General features: G+C 37.5%; 1 protein-coding gene across 2 annotated transcripts in view; it reads left to right on the top strand.

The window, feature by feature from the left end:
* Positions 1-13,418, top strand: part of KDM3B (lysine demethylase 3B) — a 53,300-nt gene extending 39,882 nt beyond the window's left edge. For both annotated transcript variants that reach the window (XM_027468349.3, XM_027468350.3), the window contains 8 exons: positions 1,857-2,028; positions 4,819-4,909; positions 4,995-5,125; positions 8,048-8,167; positions 8,648-8,787; positions 9,144-9,320; positions 9,833-9,967; positions 12,067-13,418. In XM_027468349.3, coding sequence (XP_027324150.1) covers positions 1,857-2,028; positions 4,819-4,909; positions 4,995-5,125; positions 8,048-8,167; positions 8,648-8,787; positions 9,144-9,320; positions 9,833-9,967; positions 12,067-12,147 — 1,047 coding nt within the window. In that variant the 3' untranslated portion in view covers positions 12,148-13,418. The remainder of the gene's footprint in view (positions 1-1,856; positions 2,029-4,818; positions 4,910-4,994; positions 5,126-8,047; positions 8,168-8,647; positions 8,788-9,143; positions 9,321-9,832; positions 9,968-12,066) is intronic.
* Positions 13,419-14,246: the final 828 nt, after the last annotated feature.

Raw genomic sequence — 14,246 nt, 5'->3', positions numbered from 1 at the left:
ACATAGGCAGCAGTAAACCTAAAGTTTTTCAGGTGGCATAGTCCATGTACAGTTTCTTTTTTTCCCCTCTTAAGTCTTGCAACTCTAGTGATTGCAGTAAAGAGACTGAGACCCAAGTTGTCTTAAACTTAAAAGTCTTTGGCCACTGTTCGGAGGATTGTCTGATATACCTTTTTTCCTAGTATTGTTAGTTTACGGGGAGAGGCCACTCAAATTTTGGTTTGGATTGTGTGTATGTGGTTAGTCTAAATATCTTAAAACTCATTTTGCAAGTAAACAGGTGCTTTTCTGTCCCTTGATTTTGTACTAGAGAGTTAATGATGAACCATCATTGTACATAAGGAATGAGGGAACTAGTTTAAAAAAAAAAAGGAAACAAAATCATATCAGAATATGGAAGTTTCTTATCATTTTGTTTTAATACAAATGCAATTTTTAGTGGTAGTGGCATTTGTGCTTAAACAGCAGGGGTGGTGGGACTCAAGACAATTCCACAGGTAGATTGACCTAGGATAGCCAGACCTCCACCCAGCTGCTCTCTCTCTTCTACAACAGGACAAGAGGAGAAAGTAAGACGTAGCAGCCTGTGGGTCAAGGATAAAGACAAGCGAGATCAATTACCAATTACAGTCACAGGCAAAACAGATGCAACTTGGGAAAAAATAATTTATTGCCAATTAATAACAGAGTGAGGTGATGAGAAACAAAGACAAAACCAAAGCACCTTATCTGCGCCCACCCCTCCTTCTTCCTAGGCTCAACTTCACTCCTTCATTCCTGCCTCTTCTACCTCTTCCCCCCACGCTGAGTGGTGCAGGGTGACAGTGAATGGAGATTGCAGACAGTTCATAACACTTGATCTCTGATTCTCCTTTCTCCTCACCCTTTTCCTGTGCTCCAGTGTGGGGTCCCTCCCATGGGATGCAGTCCTTCATGAACTCCTCCAACATGAGTCCTTCCCATGGGCTGCAGTTCTTCAAGAAATTCTCCAGCATGGATCTTTTCCACAGGATGCAATCCTTAAGGAACAGACTGCTCCAGTGTGGTGGTTCCTTATAGCCGTAGTTCCTTGCAGGAAGCCTGTTCCTGCATGAGCTCCTCTCCATCGGGTTGCATTTCCTGCCAGGAGCTTTCCCCAGCCTGGGCCCTCCATAGGCCACAGCTTCTTTCAGGCCAGATCTACTTGTATCACTGTGGGCTCCTCCACAAGCTGCACTGTGGAGATCTGCTCTGCTATGGTACGCTACAGGCTGCAGGGGGGCAGCCTGCTTCCACCATGGTCCCCTTGAAGGGCTGTGTGGGAATTTCTGCTCCGGTGCCTGGAGCACCTCTCTCTCATCTTTCTTCACTGACCTTGGTGTCTTCAGGGTTGTTTCCCTCACATTTCTTTTTCTCGCTCCTTTCTCACCTCTGCGTATTGTGTGTGTGTTTTTTTTTTTCCCTTTCTTAAATACATCACAGAGGTGCCACCTGCATTGCTGATGGGCTGTGTAGTGTTCCTATCCTGGGCCTGGTCAGAACTGTCCATGTCTGGCACAGGGCACCCCCTGGTCTCATCTCACAGAGACCGCCCCTGCAGTCCCCCAACTACCACAGTCTTGGCTTGTAAACCCAAGACACTTCCCTTAGTAAGTCTAACTGAGCATTGCTTCTAAGGTAACTGCACATTGCCTGGAACTGAAGCTTGCTCTGATTCTGGCTGTATGTTTGATGAACAAAAAACAGACATGGGTGAAAACAGATTTGTGGTGTCCTTAATAAAATAGTAGTCAGGAGTCTCAGCTCTAAAGAACGTTTGGCTGCATGTGTAAGAAATTTGGTTACAGTGGAGTAAGCATGCATCTTTGTATTCTCAGCCCGTGCTGGTATCTGGTGTCCATAAGAAGTTGAAGTCAGAACTTTGGAAACCAGAAGCTTTCAGCCTGGAATTTGGAGATCAAGATGTAGATTTGGTGAACTGCAGGAACTGTGCCATAATTTCAGACGTGAAAGTGCGTGACTTCTGGGATGGCTTTGAAATAATATCTAGTAAGTAATATCTATGGCTGACAAGTTGAACTGAGCAGTCTGTCTTGCTACCTTCAACTGCCCCTTTTCCACATGTTTTCTTAAAAAAAAAAAAAAAAAAAGTTGTAAATCTCATCCAAAGAAGCCATTACTCCTTAGATGTTGCACACCCTAGAAATTATTTTAGTGAAGATGAAGTCTGGGTTGCTAAAGAAAACTCTGACATGTTATTTTGATATGTTAAAAGGTGATCCATTTAATGGGAAACTATTTTTTTGAACTTTCCTCAGTGAAAGTAATCATCACTTACCATTATGAAGACAGTAAGTGACTTGACAACCCTTGCTCCACTTCCAACTTCAAGATTTATTTTAAAACTAAAGGGAATCTGCAAAGCTAAAACAGACTGAAGGTTTTGAAACTAAAACTTAGACTTGATGGAACGCACCAACTAAATAAAATACTTTGTAATGTTAAGTTTATATAAATTATGAATAGCAATGCTGTATGAGTGTTTCATGTGATAACACATCATTAATGCTTGAGTTCTGCTTTGAGAAATCCTTCTGTCAAGTGTGCATGTGGAAGCTAACCAGTTAAAATTCCTGGGGATAAAACTGGTCCATCTTCTGCTGGTCAGATTAAACAGCTTCTGAAAAGCAGGGAACACTGTTTTAGATTGTACACACCTGTATAAGCGTGGTCTTATATTTGCACATTTGTTGTGACGGTTTGTTGCAATGCTGTTGATTGTAGAACCATTATTTATAAAGTGGTTTCCATTTTACTGCTATGTGTACATAGGAAATATGTTGAACTGTTGGACAGTTTAATGGAATACTTATTCAACAGCAAACAAGGTTATAGATTTTTAGACCACCAATATTCCCTTCCCTATTCATGTCTAGTCAAAGAATTGACAATTCTGGGCTTTTTAAAATATGGTTCCAAGTATACAGTCTTGTATTTTGTTATCAGTAAATTACATGCTATTCCCATTATTACTCAGAAGTGAATGGCCTAGAGGGATATAATGGTATAGTCTTTCTCTGTATTAACTGTAATTGGCAAACTTTACAAACTTGTCACTTTTTTTTTTTTTTTTTTTTTTTTTGCCAGGGTAATTTGTGAAAGTCTTATTATCTTCAAGTAATGTTATTTCTAGTTTGTCTCTAGATAGGTCCCTTTTAGCAAAATCAACTGTTGAATTCCTTTCAGACAATGCCTTTGCCACACTTTGTATAAGACAAGTTAGGGATCCAGGTTGGAAAACCTTATTATTTTAGCAAGTTTATTTTAAATGCATTTTATTTATTTATTTTTTTTTTCAGCCAAATGCAATCTCCAATTTAGAAGATGCTGACTTACAGAAAAATTAGGAATTATATAATGATTTTGACTTCTCTGCATTACATGAATTATAGTTTTCTCAAATATGTGGATTATTTTCTCGTACTGTCATTTAGCTATTGAAGAGATGCAGAACAGCCTATTAATTTGGAGCTGGTTTTGAGATGATCCCTTAATTATGCTATATGATAGTTTATTTTAGTTAATTTTAATCTTTTGCTACTTCTAATATCTGTGAGTTCTAAGTGGACTTCTGGCAGTTCTAACTTTGTTTGGACCATTCTTAGACTCGGCTTTCTTTGCTGATTAGATTTCTGGATTTTGTTCTGTTTCATATAATTTATCAGATCATTATGTTCTCCAGGTAGCTGTTCATTCTGTCCTTTCCGGGTAGCCTTCCTACAAGTTTCTTATCCTTGCTTGGAACAAAGATCCTTGATGAATTCAAAATCTCGAATACGGGAAGTTCTGAAACATCTTTATGTTTAAGTCCTTGAGCTTTTCAGTTCGCTTGCCTCTCTAAAATGCCTAGCTCATCAAAATTTGTTTTGTTTACATCTGTCATTTTGTTTTACATATCTGCAGTTCTTCATTTAAAACAGATCATTTTTTTAATATTGCAAACTAGTGCTGTTTTCTGTAGCCTGTTAATTTATTATGCAGAAGTGATTCACAGGTCTCCAAGTCCTAGTTTCTTTTTACATACTTTCTCTTCCAGTGCTGTCAACAGCTCTGCTAGCTTACACAGTCTGATTTTTGTTTGTCTGACAATCTACCTTGCTATGGTAGAAAATGATAAAGAATGTTACTTCCTGGGGAAAAGAGATGTGGAGGTAGCAATCAGTCCTGTTTTCCATCTGATGATTTCTTGTAGAGTTGTGAAGAATCTGGTAAAGAGTGAACTCTGATTCCTCTGTATGTTTTATGCTTAGTCTTCTAAGCTGCAACATGTATGCACTTAAGAATGCTTTCATAGCCATTCTAGCATCTGAGGCAAACAGCATTTGATGCTGAAACTAAAGTCTGTCTTCCTCAGTAACTTCCTGGTATTTAGCCTTTAAGCATGGTGTATCGTGGTTTCTTGTTTTATACTGAGGTTAGGATTGATTTTGGAGCATTAGACTTTGTTAAAGGCAGTAAGATAAAATGCTCTGAAAATCTTGTTTTCAGAGCTGAATAAAAACTTTCTTAAAATTTAGTAGCTGTTCAAGATTTGTTAGACTTCTGCTGTAGATAATGATACGACCGCTGTCTAATTGTTACGCTGTTATTTGGTTGTATTATAATAATATTTGGGAGTGCCCCCCCCCCCCCCCCCCAAAAAAAAAATAAAAAATCAGGACTCATTTTGCTGTGCAATGTAAAAGGTCTTGCTACAAAAAACAAGTAGCTTAAACAAGGTCATGTGTTGTGGTGAAAAAAAAGATACGACATGAATAAATTTTAATATGTTTCTTACAGAGAGGCTCAGGTCAGATGATGGTCAGCCAATGGTACTAAAGTTAAAGGATTGGCCTCCAGGGGAGGACTTTAGAGATATGATGCCTACAAGGTAAGTAAACCTTAGCAGCAGTGCACTAGAGATACATTGACAATAGAGCATAGGAAAGCATGTTTTTTTTCTCTTTGCTCTCTAGGTTTGAGGACTTGATGGAAAATCTTCCTCTTCCTGAATATACCAAGAGGGATGGAAGATTGAATTTGGCCTCTAGGCTGCCAAGCTACTTTGTCCGTCCCGACTTGGGTCCCAAAATGTACAATGCTTATGGTATGTGAGAGTATTTCTGAAGATGTTGATTTTTGTGACTTTCTGTTATTTTTGGGGCATATGCAAGACTGTGGCATTAATCAAAACTTTGAGAACTTATCCTATAGCACACTTCTGGTTTTTTTTTGCATTCTTCCTGTGATCTATTCCTATGCTAGTCCTCTGATTCTTATGTGTGTCTTTTTTTTGTGTTGTAGTTACCAAGCAATGTGATATAAGTTTGCAAACAATTATTATTCAGTACGTATAATAAGCATAATACTGAGACAGGATTCAATGAAAAGTTAGTATATTTTTGAGACCAAGTGCTACAGTTGAAAGGAAAATGGGTTAGCCAGTGGTTAAATGGGCTTAGCTTTGGCTTGAGGGAGGCCTGTCTTGGAGCTGGCTAGAACCGCCAGTAGTACAGAGCAGCCCTTGGTCTCATCTCGTAGAGGCCAGCCCTGCATCACCAAAAGCAACCATTACGTTGCTACCAAAACCTTGCAACGTAAACTCAGTAATTTTTTTTAGTGCTCTTTCAGTATTTAAGATACAGGGATGCAGTGTTTTTTAAGATTTTGAATTCCAAGTGTATATATATATGGCTCGAGTAACAAGTCCTCTGAGGACATGAAAGATTTATCATTTCATATTTTTGGAATAAAATGTTTTAACTCAGTAATCAGATGTAGATTAGACTTAAGCTGCAAGCCAATGTTTTGTATTTCTGAGAATGTGTTTGTGGGGTTACTTTGCTTTTTTTTTTTTTTTTTTTCCACAACTGTATGACTACAAATAAAGGATTTAAGAAGTGAAGGGGGGGGATTACGACCTTAGGTAAATTGAGTGGGTTTTTTTCAATATTTAAAGGTGTCCAACGTTTTGGTTTATGTATTATTTGACCCATAAGTTGAGTGATGAAGGCTCTACACCAAAGAGCCTACACCTAGTTAAGCAATATAAAACTAAGAGTGCAGCAAGAAGCAAAGTAGTAAGTAAAGGTTAATTTTTCTTTGTATACTGCTAGTTGCTAACAACAGCAGGAGTGGATTCATTTTGTTAAATTTAATCTAGAATATTAAATTTTCTTTTCCACTGTATAAGAGTTTAAGGAGGGAATGCTGATAGTATTTCTTAGCATGGAATATAATCCTCTAGTACTTGATCTTCTTTAGATACATAGATCTTAGTCCAAAGAGAGAAAGTATTATGCTTTATTTACTTTAAAGCAGAAAAAAAATATGTATATAGGTCTGCCTTCAAAAAGGTTTTTGTACCTTTTTACCTTTATAGCTGCAATATAAAATAAAGGGTGGAACTAGGAGTAAGAACAGTAGTTTTGCCTATGGTGAATGAGAATGTCCGTGGTGAACTTTACTTGCGTGTTAAATGTATTTCAGTTGTAAATATGACTTTGTTTTCTGAATGTGTGGTGCAGGGAAGTTCTTAATGATGAGGTAAATTTTTTCCTGTGTGTCGCATTTTCAAGGACTATTCCCATTTTTTCCCATTAAGATAGGAAAATTGTATTTGAAGCATAGTTCTTAGTGATATTCAGTTACCTGAAAAAAAGACACACTTATAGAAGTTGACCATGGAGAAGTCCTATTCTATTCAACAGGTTTTGTGTGTATAGGGCCCTTAAATATTGACCAATTTTTATATATAAATACCTAAACTGTTTAATGTAAAAATTGGCGTTGATGATGCTTTTCCCAGCATACTCTATGTGACTTTAGATCAGTAGCAAATAACTATGGAAAGAATGACCCTTCTGTCATTATAAACTACTACTTTTGGCTAAGCACAGTTTTGGGTCTGGAGGTTGTAAGAACCCTTACCTGAAGTCAGCAATTAATCTGTCTTTTATGAATACATCCAGTCTGTTTTTTGAACTTACATATTATGTTTATCCCTATTTGGTTTTTAGTTGTGCTTTCCTAAATCTATGTTAAAACTGTCTAAATTAGTTGTTTGTGGTTGATTATGATGGGTACTGCACGGTGAGTTGAGCTCCTGTTCCCAAAAACTTACTTTTTAAGTAGAAAAGAGGTAATTGAGATGGTGATCCTGAAACACAATGGGTAGTCTCGTGGTCATAATTCTGTTAGTGTTTGCTGATATGATGTTTTTGTAATCTGTTAAATTTCTTTCCCTTGATACTTGATACTCCCAGAGGAGATGGTAAAACCAAAAGTAGAGAGAGTGCTGTTGAAGGATCAGAGGAAGAGAGAGTCTTATGTGAGAAAGTGAGAGAATTGAGCAGTAAACATTTGAAGTCTCATCCCTTTAGAGGAATGAGTATAAAGGTAAAAGCACTTGAGAGTCTACAGGTGTTTTCCTTTACTCAATTGTAATCTGAATTGTTAACAATGATTTGGACAATAACTACTGTGAATTCAGTGGACCACATGGATTTTACAGCTCAGAAAAAATACTTAACTGCTGGAGGTGTATACTTGTGACAGTCCAACGATGTGATACGCACAGGATGTTGCTAATGCTAGTTATGGCAGCTGAGGTTTCTCTTGTATCACCAAGCAAAGGAAGTCAGTGCCAGAGAACACATAGGTAGGTAGTATGCCAGAGAATGCATACTACCTACCTGTATTACAAAAGCAAAGTTCCCTACTGTAGATTTTATAAATGACCCTCAGGGAGACAAAATTGCTGAGTACAAATTCAGTCTGTTTTTAAAATGCTTGTTTTCTCATCATGGGTTGAACTATACTTGCTGCTTCTATTTAAAAATAAAAATACTAATTTTCAGTAAACTTTTTACTTATGCCATATATGACATGAAAATTACTACAGCTGCTCATTGACATTGGTTTCTGCTTTCATTGCTGCATAAAGACAGCAGATTAGAGAGATTTTTCAATAAGGTTAATTTTTTAGAATCGTAAATAGGATCTTATTTTATTTTACACTATTTTATAGGCTTAATCACTGCAGAAGATAGACGAGTGGGTACTACAAACCTGCATTTGGATGTGTCTGATGCTGTTAATGTCATGGTGTACGTTGGCATTCCCATTGGGGAAGGAACTCATGATGATGGTAATGTTTGAGGAAAGATGTTTTCAGTCCGTTAAAAATCAGTTGTGCATGTGAAACTATGCTTTTTATTGCTTAAGCTGATCGTAACTGAGAGACGTAACCTAAATATTTTTGTTATATATTTAGTTTGCTACATCTGCAACATGTATTTAGAAGTACAGTAATATTTCATTGGTTCCCGACTTTCAAAGAAGCAGAGCTTTCATAGAAATTAGACACATGTGCCTCAAGAAAGTAGGAGAAAGGTTACTTTTTCATCTCCTTATATTTGAATAATTATAGCTAGTTCAGTTTGAATTCATGACTGAGTTTTCTGATTAGCTGTCAATTGTCACACTTCCTGAATTTTAAGGTGAAGCTTGAGGCACTTGGAAAGGGTGCTCTAATGCAGCAGTTCAGTGTGGCTGGACTTAGTGTCTTAAAAGTCTACTTCCTGTAAGCTTCACAATCATATTGGTTTCATGTGGATTCCCCTTTCAGAAGTTTTGAAAACAATTGATGAGGGAGATGCTGATGATGTAACAAAGCAGCGAATCCATGAAGGAAGAGAAAAACCTGGAGCATTGTGGCATATCTATGCTGCCAAGGATGCTGAAAAGATAAGGGAACTTCTCCGAAAGGTATGTTTTTGACAAAGTCTTGAGCCTACATGGTATCTCGACAAGCTTAATTATAGCAGCTGAATGATACAAATTGCTATTGACATCAAGTGCATACATATTTTTAAACTGTCTTTGAGAACATTATTTTTTTCCACAGGTTTTTAGCCTGGTCTAGGATCTTCATGCTTATTACTAATGTATATCATGGTAGTTAAGACCTAGATGAACTTGATGAAGTAGCATCCCACTTTGAAATAGTTTAGGATATGTTTGGTATGTGTTTTGGTACAGAGCTTTTTGTGAGACAGCAGTATTGAGGTACTGTGTCATGGCTTTTTTTTTTAAAAATTATTAATCTTGCATCTTGGCCCTAGGTTGGAGAAGAGCAAGGCCAAGAAAATCCCCCAGATCATGACCCTATTCATGACCAAAGCTGGTACTTGGACCAGACCTTACGAAAGCGACTCTATGATGAGTATGGTGTACAAGGTTGGGCAATAGTGCAGTTCCTAGGAGATGCTGTGTTCATTCCTGCTGGTGCTCCCCATCAGGTAAGTAGGCCAACTCTATGCCATATTGACAAATGGAATTGAATTAGAAGCACAGTAGAACTGTGACTTCCAAATAACTGTTAGTTATTGTTGCTGATTTAAGTTCCTTCTTCTGTGCATGCAGTTCTTACAGGATTTATTTGAATTTAATCTTCATCATTATGTTAGTAAAAATGATACAAATACCTGATTGATATGTACAGTAGTGTGATAGAATTAAGAAAATATTTAGAACAAATAGTTGGAAAGCATTTCTGCATGATAAAATTTCAGACTAGGGAAGAGAATTCTGATAAAGTGTGGAGAAGAGATGGGAAGTTATGTTTTGCAAGAGTAGCATGTGAGGGAGGACAAGGGAACATCTGAGATGTCATGTATTTCGTTTTAACATTAGAGACACAATTTTATTTGAAACCGGAATAGGCTTCAATGCCTGTTTCTGGTAAGCAAATGCAGAAGAACCAAACATCCTGTTTTTATTTTTTGTATTAATTCTGTATGGTTTGTTCTAGGTCCATAATTTGTACAGCTGCATTAAAGTGGCAGAAGATTTTGTATCTCCAGAACATGTGAAGCACTGCTTCCGTCTGACCCAGGAGTTCAGGCATCTGTCTAATACACATACAAACCATGAGGATAAACTGCAGGTAACTGTTTTATGATGGTAGTCACTAAATACATCCTGTGTTTGGCCACATTTGTTCAGTATTAGAAACATGCAACTAAAGATTTAAAACAAACAACAACAACAAAACAACTTTACACAACTTCGGAGGTTCTCATTTGATAAGTATTTCAAATAATAATTGTGTATCTATGTCTACAGTATCATATAAACAAAAATTAGTAATAAACTTCTAACTTTCCAAAGAACTATCCCACGCTTGGACTAGTGCATGTTTCAGTTTTAATTAGTTTATAAATGGCTGAATCCTGAATAGCAGTGATGTATAGCAGGAAAAAATCCTTACAAAAAAGGCAAAAAGCAATGTTTTGTTTTGAAGAGATGTTTATTTCACTAACAACACCTGTATTTGTTTCTGTATTATCTGAAAGAGAGTTGCTGTGGACTGAAAGGCTTGCTTATTTAAACTAATCCTGAAAAGGAAAATGAAGTTTGTTTTGGCTTTGAAAAAATGCAACGGCTTAAACCAGTAACTAAACACAGAATATTATGTTCACTAAAAAGAAATAGAACATTGTGTTTAAGGCAGTAAGTCATACATAAGGAAGATTGTAAGGAGGCCTTTCTTGATTTCGCTGATACGTGCCTCTAAAGAGTTAATATTTGTGTAGTTTACAAATTTTGTTGTCAGCATTGTTTTTGTATTAGCAATCTCATGCATGTAAAATGAAGGTGGAGCAGAAATCTGCTAAATGGCTCTTCTTGAAAAGATGACTACTCAATATGTAACCATGCTCCAGTATGTCACCCAAGAACATCAGGACTTCCCATGTTGATTCTCTCAACGAATTTGGTGAAATTTGCTGTGAGCTTCTATATGTTTTTACATGAGATTTTAAAGTAAAGCAGAACTCTCAACTCTCACTGCACAGGATTTTAAAGTAAAACAGTACTCTAAACACACGTTGTCAGGATTCATCTTCAAACACTGCAGCTCTTCAGCTGTAGTTATAAAGATGAGGTAGTGTGCCTATAAATGAATAGGTTGCAAAAAATGAAGAATGCTCATTAGCCTGGTAAAAATTATAATATAAAAGCTGGTTACTTACTGACAAAGTAGCCCGGTGAAAATGAATAGTGGTTACATTTAGGTTGGATATTAGGAAACACTTCTACTCTGGGAGGGTTGTGAGGCATTGGACCAGGCTGCCCAGCGAAGTGGTTGAGTCATTACCCCTGAAGGCATTTAAAAGATGTGCAGATGTGGTTCTCAGGGATGTGATTTAGTGGTAGACTTGGCAGTGCTAGGTTAATGGTTGGACTTGATGATCTTGGAGGTCTTTCCCAACCTAAAGGATTCTGTGATTCTATGATTTGTGCCTCATAAGCGATCTTTGCAATGTTTACTTTCTTATTTTTCCTCGTTTTCCTGTAATATAGTATTAATGTATTATAATATTTTTATATGTATGTATGTTTTTGTGATAGACATATGTATATGGGGTAGAATAACTCAAGTCCTTTAACTGTCACACAAATGATACAAAAGACTGAGATCATGCATATATTGGGGAAAAATATTGGTGCTTCACAGTTAATTGAACTGGCACAGTTAAACTACTTGAAACTGAATTCAAATAAATCTGAAACAAGATATAGCTTTGACTGTTAGATAGCTCAACATAGAACAGAATACTGTGGTTACTAGTGGATTTTTCACCTCTAATCTTGCTTGCCTTTCTGTAAGATGCACAAGTTCCTTTTGGGCTTGATTCATATGTATCTATAAGTGACTTGGATCAAAAGGACTTCTTCAAAGTAAAGCCTTTGAATGACTTAAAAGTGTACTTTCTCATAGCTCTCATAAAGTAGAGACTTTATCTTAAAACAACATGAGTAAGTCAGTTGCTGTGGGACCAAATTGCTGCATGTAGGTCTCAGAAATATTTGTGTAGTCTAGCTGTGACAGTTGAAATGTGTGCTGATATACTAAAGCAGTAATATTATATACTTTGTGTATACTTACTAACTATCACAAATTCAGCTGCCAGCATTGATTGCATAGGTACGTTAGACTCCTTGTTAGTCTGGAGAAGTTGATTTTTTTTTTTCCTTTTACAGGTGAAGAACATTATCTACCACGCAGTGAAAGATGCTGTTGGCACACTGAAGGCTCATGAATCCAAACTAGCTAGATCATAGGAACTGCTAATTCCAAATGCCCTGTGAAGTAAGCCTTTTGCTCACACTATATACAGGGACTGCACGACTGCCTCTGCAGGAGCAGAGGCTTCTCACTAAGAGCTGGTGTGGTCAGTATTACACACACTCTTCAGCCACTGTTTTCTACGCTGCCTCAATGCTGAAGGTCTAATGGAAGGTTGCGTTGCACTGTTACATGCAGAATTCCAGATTCTAATGAAAGGTGCCATGTCCCTTTCTTGTGGCCTTTTGCAGATTGGAAGAACACGGAAACCACTTGGTGTTCCTGCATATTATAAATAGAAATGGTGTAAAGAGTGTGGATGTTTTTCCTCATGCCTAGTTAGTCTCCACAAAGTTAGAAGGAATTTGCTGGAGGTGGGTTGTCCTACTGCAGATTTAGTTGATAGCTGCTAAAGGAGTGTGACCAACAGTAGCCCAACTGCAGAAATTTAAGTAAACTTCCCATGTGAAATACAGGCCAAGGAAAAAGATAAAGCTATTCTCTGCACTCCCCTTCTTGTAGCCATTTCTCTATACACTGTAGAGTTGCAGAAATAAAGGGAGAACCCACTTTTTTTTTTTTCCCCCAGAAGACTCCAGAAATAGGAGAATTGTGTATTTAGTGAAAAACTAGGTTTGTAGTGAAACAGTTAATATTTCATGAAAGTAGATATTTTTAGTATTTTTGAAGTACCACAACTGTTCTTGGATTTTCAAGGAAAGGCGCATTACATTTAGTCTTCCTTTCAATAAAATAAAGAAGTGATTTTTAGAAAGCAGTCCAAAATAGCACAAAAACAGCCAAAGGAGAGTGAATAGAAATTGACACCCCACCTCCCTTGCCCATATTCCTCACCCACTTTCTCTATCCCCATGTCTCCGCTGCTTCCTCAGAAAGAGAAGTGAAAGGAACTATGAACTCTGTTCTCACGTAGAGATGTTGTACATCTCTCCCTGCACTGGTAACTGCAGGCAATAGTTCACCCCAAACCAGTGCTTGCTGAAAACATCTATCCTTTCCAAAAGTGAAGGAAATGTTAACTTTCAGAATCAATTTTGTCCAGAACTATTTTAAGTAAAACGTTTCTGCTTGATAGAACTGTATTCAGAATTTGCTAATGTCAGCATTGATGCAATGGATTTCATTGTCTGGGTACATGGGGAAATATATCTACCTTATATCCAGCTGTACTGTAGTGCCACCTGCAGGCCTGTTAATATGTTCACGGTTATTTCATTTTTTTAAAAATAAAAGTCATTTACTGTAACAGTCTGGGCAATTTCTTTCAGTTTTGGCCACTGATAAGCCTGCTTTGAAGTTATCTCAGTTTCTGCTAGTGGTAGTGTAGTCTAGCTGATAATTTCTTGCCCTGGGTCTGGCTTGGGTATTTTAGGCATGGGGTCCCAAATATGTATATGCAGGCAGCATACCAAGCTGTCTCCAGGCTCTTGATTAAAACTAACTCATGAGTTAATTTTGGCAGAGTATGTGTCTTGTCATAAACCATATCTCTTGTGCTATGCTCCTTGCCTCTTGCAATCTTTCTACCAGGCTGGGATTCAGAGGTGCCCTCTCTACTGAAGAAATAGATGGGCTTGTAAAGATTTCTTGGTTTCTGGCCTTGGAGATTGTGATGTCAGTAGCAGTTCTTTTCACTGACCTGTTGGCTGGCAGCATTTCAGGTTGATTGCTTGATTCGAGTAGTTTAATCCTTGGATTCATACCCTTGCACCTGTCCTTCAAGTATGGGCTATGCCAGTCTTCTGCAGATTAAAAGGATTATCCCAGAGTCATTAAACATTCAGCATCAGTATTATACCTGTTACACAGAGTTTCTTGTGCTCTCCTAATGGACTCTGTGCATATAAACCATTCTCAATGTCTAGTTCTGGTTGAGATGTTTCCCCGTTTTTGCATATGTATCAGCAATTATGGCAGTTAGATGAAGATCATAAGGACAAAGACTTAGCTGTGTGTAATACAATAACTGGGTCATCTGCAGTGCGGTGATCTACAGCAAGAGTTCTGCATCTCATAATGAGCCTTTGTTTGGTTTGAGTCTATCAAACATTGTTTTTGACTCTTGAATTTCCTC

The sequence above is a fragment of the Anas platyrhynchos genome, chromosome 14 (assembly GCF_047663525.1).
Source record: "Anas platyrhynchos isolate ZD024472 breed Pekin duck chromosome 14, IASCAAS_PekinDuck_T2T, whole genome shotgun sequence".
Lineage (NCBI taxonomy): Eukaryota > Metazoa > Chordata > Aves > Anseriformes > Anatidae > Anas > Anas platyrhynchos.
This window is presented reverse-complemented; position numbering and strand designations above follow the sequence as displayed.